Consider the following 13,816-nt stretch of genomic DNA (forward strand, 5'->3'; position numbering starts at 1 on the left):
AGGCACATTATCATTCTAACCACTAATAATGCAGAGACTTAAAAGATTGGCTCCTGGGAGGGATGGGACTTTTCTATACTTGCAACACGTAACCATTAAAGCTTTCATTATCTTTTAGCAAAGTAATCAATGGCAGCATTAATTAGGAAGTAACTGCTTGCTTTTGTGCATTAGTATTTGGTAAGGGAATTGCTGTCTGGCTGGCTGTAGTCATCTTACTAAATGAGACCCCAGGGCTAAATTTTCCTGCTGTGGCATATGTATGTGCTCTGTCTCTGTGGGGACAGTACAGGAGTGCACCTCTTCTATGGGTGAGAGCAGAAGGCAGCTGTCGTTCTAGTATTTCACTGTAGTGCACTGCCACATGAAGGTCTGGGAGGCAGAAATGATATTGCAAGAACCAAGGCTGGAAAGTGGGATAGGTGAGGGTCCATGCCCTGTTAGGCTGCTTCTGGCTGGGTGAATCATTGCTCTGTACTTTAACTTCTTATCTATACACTAGGGAGAGCAATGCTTACCCTGCATTACTAATAGTAATAAAGACCCTCAAAAAACTGCTCTCCAGAACCTGCATCATGTTTTGAGTCCAGCCTTTCTCACTAGACTCACTGAAACCTACATGTCATCGAATGGCATTGAATGTCATCGAATGTTATCATTGAATCCAAAGACTTGGGAGGAAAAGAGTGAGCTTTGCCTGGACCACTTGGTGCTCTAGGGATTGATGCTAGAGCCCCAAAGAGGCGGCCATCATCATGCCTGCTGTGGAAAGGTCCCCATAGAAGAAGAAAGGGTCCTTTGTGTAAGTCCCCTGTAGAGATGGATTTTTCTTCTCTTCATGCTCTAGGTGAGATGCCGAGATCTGCTTGACATTGCAGATTCCCAGCCCAGCTTCCTGTCTTCCTTGCCATCAACTTCCTGTGGCCTTTGTCATGTCTGCCCAGTGGGTCCTTTTTCCTTGCTTTTTCCTTGCAGACCTGGAAGGTAGGTCTCAGAGAGGGATGGGCACTGGGCAGTCTCTTCCCTCTTCTTTGCTCTAATTTGGAGCTGACTCAGAGGCGTTCATCTAACCTTAGGCCTGTGGAGTGGGAAGGCTCTTTGCACCACTCTGTTGAGTGTTGCTACCCAGGGGCATCTCTGCCAGACCCAGAAATGTAACAGTCAGCAGACTCATTCATTCCTCTACCCCTGTTCCTTTCTCCTTTCTATCCCAGGTGGTCACTGACTGCACTTCCACCTCCTGGGGGTCTCTCCAGGGTTCCCTGCCTAGCCAGCAACTCAAGTAACTGCCCGGGAAGTGACTCATGAAGACTATAAGTGAGCTTATCCAAGACCTTCAGTAATCTCATTTCACTAGTTGAACTTTGCTCCCCAGGGGGCAAGAACCAGGCTTTGTCTTCTCTTGGCCTTCCTGTAATTAGCAATTCTACAAGTAAACTTGGTTAATTTGATTGAATTTAATACATATTTGCCAAGCATCTACCATGTACCAGATACTATGCCTTTATGTCGGACCATTTAAGATCTAGCTGCTGGAGAATTTATAGAAAACAGGGCTTTCTAGGCACCAGATTAGATAAAACACAGAAAGCTGGGTTTGAATGGTGACACAAGATAACATTTCCCTTAAGAACACAAAAGCTGGGCTGGAGAGATGGCTCAGCTGTTAAAGGCTAGGTTCACAATCAAAAATATAAGGGAGAAAAACATCGATCCCTGAAGCACCCTCTGGTGGATGGCAGAATGGAGGAATGTTGAATAAGAGAAGGCCTATGTGCAAAGCAGTATTTTAAAGGGACCACTGTTGTTTCCTCTGCTGGTTCCAGGCTGAGTGGCTTTCACTCACTGGACTTTAGAAGAGAGTCTGAGGCGCCGGACCCCTGCTGTTGGGAACTGCCTGGAGTTGATGTAGGAGACTTTCTGGAGGGCTTGGTTGATGTTCCCAATGTCATCGCCTTCCATCACAAGGATGGACTGTGAAGGGTTGAAGTGATACTGGAAGACAGAAGTGGGTATCATGGGAAATATGGTTAAAGGTAGGCGTGGCCCTCTGAAAACTGTCAAACTCCACTAACGCCACCAAAATTGTTCTTAGACCGTCTTAAGAACTTCAGGGCCTTCCCTAGGACTTCTACCCAAGGTCTAAACATTCCTGGAGATATCAATCTGAACCACAGCATGGAATTCTGAAAACCCAGCCATACTGCTCCTAGTAAGAGGTATTTTTGTTTTGTTTTGCAGATAGCTTTTTGCTATATACCCCTGACTAGCCTGGAATTCACTATATAGACCAGGCTAGCCTCAAATTCATAGATTATTAGCCTGCCTGTGCCTCTTGAGTACTGGGATGAAGGGGTGATCTATCATGTCCTGTGATAGAGTTTTTGTGTTAATTTCAATCTTTTATTATTATCATCACAATCTATAATATATAATGCATATATATATATATATATATATATATATATATATATATGCATGTGGATGTATCTAGAGGACAAATCCTGGCAAGGGAAATTTCTAGGTCAAATAGTAGTATATGCTTTTTGTTCACATTGGCAAATTTCTGATTGGAGTTGCCAAAGCCTGTGTGCCTCTGCATGTACACACACCACACACACACACACACACACACACACACACACACACACACACACACAACTTCCAGGTGAGAGCAAGTACCTCTTCTCTAACCACAGATGTCTGTATGCTGTCAACCTTTGGCAACTTGGCTAGACTGATAGGTAATAAAGGCCAACTTACATAGTTTTAATTCATATTTCCCTTACTATATGGGATATTGAATATATATTTTAATAGGATTAAGAAAAACTATGTATTCACTTTCCATGACCTGATTTAATGTCTGCACAGTGATATTCTTGTTCTGTGTTTGGAGATGGGTGTGTCATTGTTGGTGACATTGAACCATGTAAGTCACTTGCATGGTGGTCCTAGTCAACTGATGGGTCTTAGCTACTATGTAAGTATTTGATTGTTGTCTACTCCTTGAAGCACTAGCTTTCCTCATGTAGGTACCACTGGGACTGTGTGCTTTTCTCCTATGGCACTTACCAAATTGTAGCATGATTTCCTGGCACACTGATGAGGGCTTTTCTCACTGAACACAGGGAACACTCCCTACTGATCCCTTAATCCCAGAAACTAGCCCCAGTGATCTGAGAACTCCATGTAGATGGATAAATGAATGGTCTCCCAAGCCTCCATTTTACTTAGCATAATCTCCCTCAGTCCACCCAGGACTATCTTCTTTCCATCCGAGCACATCATCACAGTACCAAACCCTGCTTCATTCCCCTTCCTGGGCACCATGAAAGTGATACTTCCTGCCTCCCTTGTACCACGTGTTCTAAGGTCACATGACCATACCCAACCAATGAGACGTGAGCAGAAGTGAGGTATGATGAGCTGGGCCAAGGCAGGGAAATGCCCCATGGGGTTCTCTAGTCTTTTTCCTCTAATTCAGCAACCTTCAGTCTCTACACCGAACTCTATCTCAACTCTTCTACTGAGTTTAAGAGAAAAACACTTCTATGTGTCAATCTACTGAGTCTGGGGAGTTATGTAATGTGTCTGGGGAGTAAGTCAATGTGTATGGAGAATGAAGTCAGCCTTTCCAAGCCATGCTTCTTCTCTGAGGCTATGGAGCATGTTTGAGGGACCACAACATTGGAACTGTCACTTTATATCCAGTGCACATTACACTGGATCTACCACTTTGGATATTTAGTTCCTCTTTCGGGACGTCATTTCCTCATTTCAAGCATGAAGAAATGACTATCTATCTGTCCAAAGTTTAGATAAGATAACATATAGAATGAATATGCCACAAATAAAACACTTGGGGCCAGAAGCATTTGAGATTTTATATTTTTCTTTTAGATTTGAAACATCTGCACATATGTGTAATGAGATGTTGTAGGGCTAGAACCTAATTCTACATATGGAATTCATTAGGGCTCATGCACACCTCCTATGCACAGTCTTAAAGTCTGAATATTATATATAATATGTTTTAGTGTGCCTGTAGTTTGACTGGGGCCTGCCAAAGGAGTGAAACTTTCCATTTGTGTTAGCTTATCGGTGCTTATGAAGCTTTTTTTTTTATTTCAGAACTTTAGATTAAGGATGCCTACCTGATATAAAGTTTCTGTATTCACAATGTGAACACTTGGGTAATAATCTCCAGTGCTGTGGTACGTCCATTTTTGTTGAGTCTTTGCTGGTTAGGCTACTGTGCCTTTGTTGCCTTCCCGTGGTCCAACTATTTCCTGTCCCTCAAACCCCTGGGTAGGATCTCTCTGAGCTGTGCCCTCTGTCCATGAGCCTAGCTCCCTTGCTGTAGATTTAGGAGGTCCCAGGTTTATGTGTCACAGCCAGCCATTGGGTGTGTCTATAGCCACAGATGACTTCTACTGAGGATGCTCAGCTCTGAATACCAGAGGGCCATAATCAGATCGGAGACATTTTACAAGCCATCCATTCTAGGTCCAAGATTTAAGGTCATCCTTCCAAAAACACTACTTGGAACTCTCGTCTGCTCTATTTAGTGTCATTGGTGCTTTGCACAGGTGTGTGGTGCTGCTGATAGGTGTGTGAGAACTCCCAGGGCCTGGAGGCTAGTTTTCCTCAACTTTCCCACAGGATCTAGGGCAGCAGTAGTTTGAAGAAGATAGTGAGAACCGTAGAGCAGGCTAAGGTTTGAGCCCGGCATGATGGGTGGCTAGGAAGATCAGCAGGTTCCTCTACACAGTGGTCCTCAATCTTTTCAACGCTATGACTCTTTAATACAGTTCCTTACATTGTGGTGACCCCAGCCATAAATTTTTTTTGTTGCTACTTCATAACTAATTTTGCTCCTCTTATGAATCATAATATAAATATTTATTTTTTGATGGTCTTAGGTGACCCCTCTGAAAGGGTCATTTGAGAGCTGCTATTCTAGAAAGATGATCTGATAGCATTTCCTAAGCAATGAGCAGAACACATGTTGTCCCTGAATCCTCTTGGCAAAAGCTTAGGTTTGCCGGTGTGTTGGATTTCCAGCTAACATCCTAGACTGGACCCAAGAACATCCTTCCTACCAAAGGAGGTGAAGACGGTACTAAGCCCAGCTGTCAATATAATTCCTGTAGGATCAATAAAAGCCTACATGGGTTCTCATATTTTTCTAGCTGCAGTATTCCATGCTCTGAGGATATGTCTGTGGTTATGTGGCATAACTATAGAGACAGATGGTACCTGCAGGTCCTTAGGAATCTGTGCTGGGGCAATAGAGAGCCAGGAAGATGCCAGGCTAGAAGATGCCTTCCAGAATGGCGACTTCTCCCAGAATTCAGCTGGCTTTTCCAGCTTCTTTATGGGCTGGACTACCAGTGAAATTGCTATCCACAGCCTGGGCTCCTTGTGCTCCAGCAAAAGGCTGGCCATAGCTTGCTGGGCACCTTGCCATTCCCTGGCCACCTGACAGCTTCTTTGATCTGTACCAAATGGCTCAAAAAGTAAAAGGCCAGTGCCGCTAAGCCTGACCATCTGAATTCCATTCATGAGACCCACATGGTGGAAGGGGAGAACTGAATTCCTCAAGTTTTTCCCTGACCTCCATGTGCCTATCATGGCTCCAAATACATAAGGGAATTCAGTAACAAATTGGCAGAAAGGTCTCCTGTGCCAAAAAGGACCTGTGATTTGCTGAGAACCCAGTAGTTGGTACAGGGATGTATTCATATGTTTAGTAAATTAATACACTGCAAAAAGATACATAGTATTAATTCCATTTTATACATGATGGTGGGGCTTTAGGGGTTCAAATACTGTGCCCAGAAACACCAAGCGGTAAATAGTAAATAAATATTGGTGCTGAGAACCTAGGAGCATCTGGCTCTAAGGTCCCTATTCTTTCTTGGTCTCCCATGCTGATGATGGCAAGAGTGGTGGTCATGAAAATCAGAACAAGCTACTCTTCCAAAATGTAGCTGTTACACAGCATCTTGTGTGGGTACAAGACAACAGCCACCACAACCCTGTACAACAGATGTTGTTAATTTGTGAGTCATCACTCCCTTGGGGGTTCAATGACCCCTTGAGAGGGGTCACCTAAGATCATTAGAAAACACAAATACTTACATTGTGATTCATGAAAGTAAGAAATTACAGTTATGAAGTAGCAGTGAAAGAATATTTATGGTTGGGTCAGCATAATATGAGGGTCACATATATTAGGAAGGTTGAGAACAATTGCTGTAGAGACTGAAGTATGCTCAATAAGTAATCCAGAAATATGCATGATTCAGAGGAAGACAGGTAGAGCAAAGAGCTGGTACTAGGCCTTGTGCATGGAGAAATTCCTTTTTTATAAGTCAGCCACACAGAAGGAGGATGGTCACTGGCAAATCAAATGAGAGTCATTCAGAAATGATGTGTGGGAGACACAGAGGGACTGAAAGAAGTTAGTTTTAATAGTGGTCAAGGCCATCTTTTAATCAGAGTTGCTTGTGTGTGGGAAAGAACATGGACTTATTTTGGACAAGTCCCCAAGCCCCAGTCCCCTTGCTTTTGAAATGAGGTCATAATATTTAATTTGTTTTGAGGAGCAGAGATAATGAACGTAAAATAGCCCCCAGTGAGTGCTGTGTAAACTGTGTGTCTTATTAACTTCTCTCACAGACCTCAGGCTCTCACAAGCCATGCCTTAGGGATGGGAAAGGACCATTTGCGGTGACTTGGATAAGAGCAGGTGGGTTGCCGAGAAGTCTCCCCGCAGACCCCTCTCATTTGTGTGACACTTATCTTAGCACCTTGCCTTTCCACAGACTAGGACTACTCTGTAGAAATCACTTTGGTTCTTAATTTATAATTCACAAATTGCCTGGCTGTTAAGTCTAGCATCTCTGCTTTATTTGCTCTGTCAAGCCTGCAACTCTCTGCAACAGTGGCCCCTTGGGATGGTTCGACGCAGAGCATGCATTCCGAGATAGGCAGTGAGCTGGAGTGAGAAACTGTTGGAGGTTGGTTCTCCATAGTACTGGATAGAAACTGTCCCAAGGAAATACCACATGATGATTAGAGAAGCTTTTCCAGTATGAAGTGGTTGTATATGCTTTCTCCAATGATATGTGATTTAACATGCCTGTATGTGTATGTCAAAGCCATGCTAAACAAAATCTGGAAAGTCAATATTGCCTAACCATGCCTACTGTATTCCATCCATCTTCCTATTCTGACCCAATATCTGCAACATGCATGCATACATACATGCATACATACATACATACATACATACATACATACATATGTAACCCAAGATTATTCCCTTTTGCTTGATCTTTCAATGGCTCTTAGTGAATGATAGGTAAAAAGTATACCTCTAAATGTGTCTAGGAGTATCCATGATGTGGTCTCCACTGAGCTCTTTGGTCCCACTTTTGTGCCACTGCTTGGGTACCCACAACACTGGCCTTGAGGTTTCTGTTCCTTTCTGCAATGCTCCTTTGCATCTGCTTGGAATGGCTGGCTTTTCCAATCCCTTCTTTTCCCAGGTACAGCCTGTTCTTCACATTTTCTTCTCTTGGGAGCCTTCCCTGGAGGCCATTCAGTCTGAAGTGGGACTGCCTAGCTTCCAATTCTGTCCCAGCCCAACACTAAGTTAAGGGTCTCTTGAGCATCCTTTATCTGTCAGCTCTCGATACCTGGTTGAGAACCTCATGGTTCTTTTGTCAAAGGGAAGAGGTCTTGAGAAGAGTGATGGTCATAAAGCCCTTAGGACAAGCAGTATCTGCCTCTTGGAGGATTTCAGGAAGTGTCAGTGCTCACTGCCAAGTAGCTGGTACCCAAGCAGGTTTACTCACCAGTAGTGCCACTGAAGTATCTGAAGACAGTAAGCTGACAGCATCCACCTATGGGGACCCAAGGAGTTTTCCTGGTCTCCAGGACATAGAGAGTGGGACATCCTGACTTCTCGAAAGTGGTTTGGGACTATCCTTCTCACACTGGGACCTGGTACATACTTCACAGGGGCCTTAGATGAAACTGACCCTTCTCTTTATTTAGAAGTCAGGGGTCCAGGACCAGTGGGAGTTTCTTAAAGCTGGGTGAGACCAGAAGATAACCCTACCAGTGGGAGAGAAGCTTGCTGGGGCCATAACTGCCCCTCCCCTGCTTCCCAGTAGATGCTTTTCTAAGGACACAGCTCTGATTTCCCAAATCACTTGAATGTTTTTGTTTCACATAAGCAATAAAAACCAATCTTTTCATGTTCCTTCTGACTTCCAGATATTGCTCGGAGGGGAACTGGTTTCACTTTAACAATGTCAGACCTAGTGGCTGTCATATCTGTTTTCCAATTCTACCTCATGTCTGTCTTCTCTTTCTTTCCTCACTTGTGTTTTGCAGTTGTAATTTTTTGTTTACTTTTTATGTTCCTGAAATATATTCTTGCATGCCGCGTTAGTGCCTTTAGGCAAAGGAATAGCAAAGCAACCAACCAATCTACAGACAAATGAAGTTTCATACCTCCCTCCAGGCAGACACGGAATGGCTTCAATTGTCTACTCCAAAGCACCTGATTTAGAAGTTTCAGGAGCTGGCATCAGAAGTCCATTCTGGAAGTCAAGGTCACTACTTGAAGTGTGGCCACACCTTAACTGAGGCACCATTGCTGTGAAATAACTATTTCCTGGCCCGCTTAGGTCTTGGGTAGGCCTAGCCTCATAAATCAGTGTCTGGTCAGAGCCAGTACTGGTGGCTTCCTTACCTTTATCCCTCGGCCAAGGCTTTCCAAGGAATTAATATCCAGCCCTTCTTTGCAGGCCTGCAAACAAGAAATCACCTTCTGGCTTTCCATTTTGCCAGGACGGATTGTGAGACTGGCAAGGCTGCCATGGAAAAATTGTGCAAACCGTGGTTTGGCCACTTCACCTCCTGTAAGAACAAGAAATATTGTCATCTGCCTTGAGGATACTAGGTAGGAAGGACCAACACAAAGTACCATCTGCCCACGAAGCCCAGATCACTCACACTGCCTGTGTGTTCTTTAAGCCTAAGGGATAAAAACAAACCTGTGTGTGTGTGTGTGTGTGTGTGTGTGTGTGTGTGTGTGTGTGTGTGTGTGTCTGTGTGTGTGTGTGTGTGTGTGTGTGTGTGTGTGTATGTAGATGCTGAGCACTGTGGGAGCTTGGATCTGTTACCGTGCCCTTGTATGGTTCCCCTATATGGTTCTAAATGGTCATACTGCAGCCTCGTTAGGAGCCACTCCCATCTCCTCCCTGGTCTCCAAGCCAGGCTTACCTTGAGGTCCGCTTATAGCCCACCTCACCCAGATAGCCTTTCCTGGTATTTTAACTAATTATAGCCTCCATCCTCCATCTTTGGGAGGACTACATGGACAGATCTTGCTTGAATTTTTGTTCAGCAAGGAAACAGGATGTGCTGGGAAGACACATCAGGTCCCCATCTTGATAGTTTCCAGGAAAGGCTTTGAAAACTTGTTGAGCCCCCATGGCTCACAGGATACTTTTGAATCTCCTAGCTCTGGTACTTTGTCAACTTAGCGAGTGGCTCTTTCTACTGCCTAGATACTGGCTTGCCTGGGCTCACCTTCACACCTGTTCCATTTCACTTATACTTGTTCAGCCCCACCCTGCCCTCCCTGTTCCCCAGATTAGGCAAATTTCACCAGTTTTCAAGGTCTCTTAGATTCCCTGTCAATGCTATTTCCTCAAACTTTATTGAGTCCCTGCTTCTTAGTGTCCCAGCCTTGAGTCCCACTATGCTCCAGGCTTAGAGCGTGCATCACTGTTAGTTGGTTTTATTGCAGCCCCATCCACCTGGCATTGCTGGAGAACTGTTTCCATGTATGTGTTGTCCTCAGTAGCTTAAACGGTTATCATCTCTCCTTGGTTACAAATTTTAACCTTCTACAAATCTTTAAAAAAGATCAACTGGTGCCTAGTACTTGGTCGGACGCCCCTAGAGAGTCTTATTTAATTGGTATGGGGAGTTTTCAAAGCTTGTTGGGTAAAGCAGATGGGAAGCCAAGGTTAAGAAGCACTGAGCAGCACTGAGCAGTGAGCTTCTCCACGCTGGTCCTTTTGCATACTCCTTATGTGATCTCTCTCCTTGATGCTACCCGCAGGCTTGCTCTTTGCAAGCTGCTATAATTTATTAGTTTAAGCCTCTCTTTCCTGGATAGCAAGGATCACTCATGCATTATTCATTTTAATGAAGACAATACTGAGCAAGTAAGTATTAGGGGCTGAGGGTGCACCAGACACTATGCATAAGTTGACTCATTTATTCTTCTCAAGAACACTTGGCCTCTTGTGTCCTCTTGGCATGCTATACTCTGCCTGGCACACAGCAGACACTTTATAATTGCCTGTTGAATTGGAGGAGATGATGTGCCGAATCCCATCAGAGTCATCATGGGCACTGCGGTTCCTTCTCACCCTTTCCTTCTTGCTAAGGCAGCCCTGAGGCCTTGGGCACGGATTGACTACTGGGATAGAGTCTAAACAAATTATATTATACCATCGTTGCTTCAGTGATGGATTCAGGGGTGGGTCTGGGCCAAGTTCCAAAAATGAAGCCAATCAGTACCTGGCATTCAAAAATCTACAATTATGGTTCAAGAATATGCATGGGACCAAATTTAGGCTACCATCATGAGAGATGATGACTGGTAGCTTACACACAAAAGCTTCTATTTTGTGCCTCTCAGAAGGTTTTCAATTAACTCTTGTCTTTCTATAGAGAAGCCACAGCTGCATAAGCCATCTTTCCATTAGACTGGGGGATGGTAAAGACAATGCAGAATGTAGGGCAGAGCTAGAAGAGGCACCCGGGACCAAGTAGGACCAGATGTAGCCCCACTGCTGTGCCTAGGGATCCTCTGCTTGAGGAACAATCTGTCTTTATGTGTTAAAACATTTTGCCCCATGGCTTGTTTCCTGGCCACATAAGGATTCTTTGCTTTGAATTTAAGACAAGTCTTCTGTTTAATGCTTGGTTAACAGGGAATTCCAAAATAACCGTGGCTTTGAGAAATGGCCTGAGATAGCCATGGACATGGGAGGACGATTTGGGATTTTCTGATCTAGATGCTTCCTTGTGGATAACATGTTCCTCCCTAGGATTTACATGTTCATGCTCTAGTGGTGGGTCAGAAGCCAAGTGCCTCCCAAAAGAGGCTTCCATAGTGAAGGGTTGGTCCTTTGTGTTCAGATAGTGAACTTTAGAAAGTGATTGGGTCATGAAGTCTCTAATGAAATCATTGACTTAACCCACTGAGGGATTCAAAATATGAATAGACTGTTGGGAGTTGACAGAACTGTGGAGGGTGAGGCCTCGTTAGAAGATGCAGAACACTCTTATCTGTTCCCTGGATGTCTTAGGAACAACTCTACTCCATCACACCCTTCCACCAGGATGTTCTGCCTCACCAAGGCCTGGAAACAATGGGGCAGGCTGGCCCGAGTCTGAAGGCTCTGAAGGCCAAGATAAATCTGTCCCCATGTAAATATTTTTATTTTTTGAGTATTTGTCATAGCAGCAACATGTCTGACTTTTTAAATTCAGTTTCACTGCTTTTCTTTTTTCTTTCTTTTTTTATTGGATTTTTTTAAATTTACATTTCAAATGTTATTCCCTTTCCTAGTTTTCCAGACATAAGCCCCTCATCTGATCCCCTTCCCCTTCTTCTATAAGGGTGTTCCTCCTCCCTAACCACCCCCTTCCCCCTGACATTCCCCTACACTGGGGGTCCAGCCATGGAAGGACCAAGGGCCTTTCCTCCCACTGGTGCCCAACAAGGCCATCCTCTGCTACATATGCAGCTGGAGCCATGAGTCAATCTTTGACTAGTGGTTTAGTCCCTGGGAGCTCTGGTTGGTTGACATTGTTGTTCTTATGGGGTTGTAAGCCCCTTCAGTTCCTTCAATCCTTTCTCTAATTCCTTCAATGGGGACTCTGTTCTTAGTTCAGTGGTTTGCTGCTAGCATTCGCCTCTGTACTTGACATGCTCTGGCTGAGCCTTTCAGGAGACAGCTATAACAGGCTTCTGTCGGCATGTACTTCTTGGCTTTATCAATATTACCTAGGTTTGGTGGCTGTGTATATATGGGCTGTATACCTGGGTGGGGCAGGCTGTGAATGGCCATTCCTTCAGTTTCTGCTCCAAACTTTGTCTCCATATTCCCTCCTATGAATACTTTTGTTCCCTCTTTTAAGAAGGACTGAGGAATCTGCACTTCTGTCATCCTTCTTCTTGAGCTTCATGTGATCTGTGGATTGCATCTTGGGTAGTTCGAGCTTTTGGGCTAATACCTGTGACTGTATATCTAGATATCTTTTTTGGCCTATAGAAAAGAGGATGAAGGCTTGAGTGTGAATGATGAAGGTGCTATCCAGGTGCTCATTCATTTCCTGCTTACACGTGTCTCTACCTTTGAGTAGCAGAGTCAATGAGCATTACTGCCTAGGTATGACCTGCGTCCCAACACCATGAGCAGTCTCAACATATAGCATCTCTTTGAGTCTTCATGAACCCCCTGGGAGACTAGCACTCATATAAGCATCTTTGGTGAAAGAAAATGCCCCCACATGCTCACAGGTAATTGTACCATTAGGAGGTGTGGCCTTGTCAGAGTGAGCGTAGCTTTGCCAGAGTAAATCCAGAGTGAATGCAGCATTGTTGGAGGAATTCTGTCACTGGAGGCAGGCTCTGAGGCCTCAGATACTCAAGCCAGGCCAGTGGGCTCATGGTTCTCTTCCTGCTGCCTGCCCATCCAGATGTAGAACTCATAGTTACCTCTCCAGCACCGTGTCTGCCTGTGTGCCACCATGCTTCCTGTCATGATGATAATAGACTAAACCTCAGAACCATAAGCTAGCCCCAATTAAAAATTTTCCTTTAAACAATAGTTGCTGTAGTCATGGTGTCTCTTCACAGCAATAAAACCACAAATAAGATAGCACCCATATTAATAAAATTTAGGTTTGAAGTTGTAAAATAAGTATATGTCCCTACACTCCAAAAATCTATCTTTCAGCCTTTCTTATAATCTCTCTTGGAGTCTCCATCTCAAAGGCCAATGATTGTGACAGGCTTGGCTAGCAAGGTATCATGTTCTGTATTTTCAACTTAAGAATCTAAGATCTGGGATATGCCCTGCGTATGAGTCAGAAGTTTCTAGGAAAGAGATTTAGTTAGCAATGAGAGACATGCATAGCATTTGAAATGCATTTTACCCAGGACAAGATGTGATGTAAGATATTAAAAATAATAGATATACTGCAAAGTTTCTCTTTTTAATATTGAAAATGTCCACATGGGCCACACAGCTCCTCTGTCAAAATTTAGGATAATCATGGTCATGAATCATTTTAAAAGAACAAAAACATCTCAAAACGTTGTTTCCAGACACGACTTTGGATTCCTTAGACTAGATCAGCATTTTAAAAACATTTCCTGAGTGTCTAGTCTTATGTTAGCTTTAGATAATTCTAGGTTGTGGGCTGGAATCTTTAGACTTTATATTGAGTAGAAACACTAAGTTAAATTAATATAAGAATTAGATGTTCTAAGATAATCAGGAATTTTAAGGTAGCATATGATTAATTTCTAAACAATATGTTTACTATGTCAAAGGGAAAGATAGCTATCAATGGGTCCTTGAAACCCATCAGGTTCTCTCATAAGCTATTTCATTAATCTTTAAGGACAAGGCAATCTTGGAGATCTTAAGATCTATTCCTTATATTTTATTGAATGTTTCTTTCATCTCGCTTTCATTTGTGC

General features: G+C 43.7%; 1 protein-coding gene across 1 annotated transcript in view; it reads right to left on the reverse strand.

Annotated features, from left to right (window-relative positions):
• Clstn2 (calsyntenin 2) overlaps nucleotides 1–13,816 on the reverse strand; it is a 616,509-nt gene that overhangs the window by 17,695 nt on the left and 584,998 nt on the right. The window contains exons 10-11 of the mRNA NM_134377.2: nucleotides 8,774–8,940; nucleotides 1,847–1,995 (exon numbers count right to left, since the gene is read on the reverse strand). Coding sequence (NP_599204.2) covers nucleotides 1,847–1,995; nucleotides 8,774–8,940 — 316 coding nt within the window. The remainder of the gene's footprint in view (nucleotides 1–1,846; nucleotides 1,996–8,773; nucleotides 8,941–13,816) is intronic.

Source organism: Rattus norvegicus, chromosome 8, assembly GCF_036323735.1.
Source record: "Rattus norvegicus strain BN/NHsdMcwi chromosome 8, GRCr8, whole genome shotgun sequence".
Taxonomy (NCBI): Eukaryota; Metazoa; Chordata; class Mammalia; order Rodentia; family Muridae; genus Rattus; species Rattus norvegicus.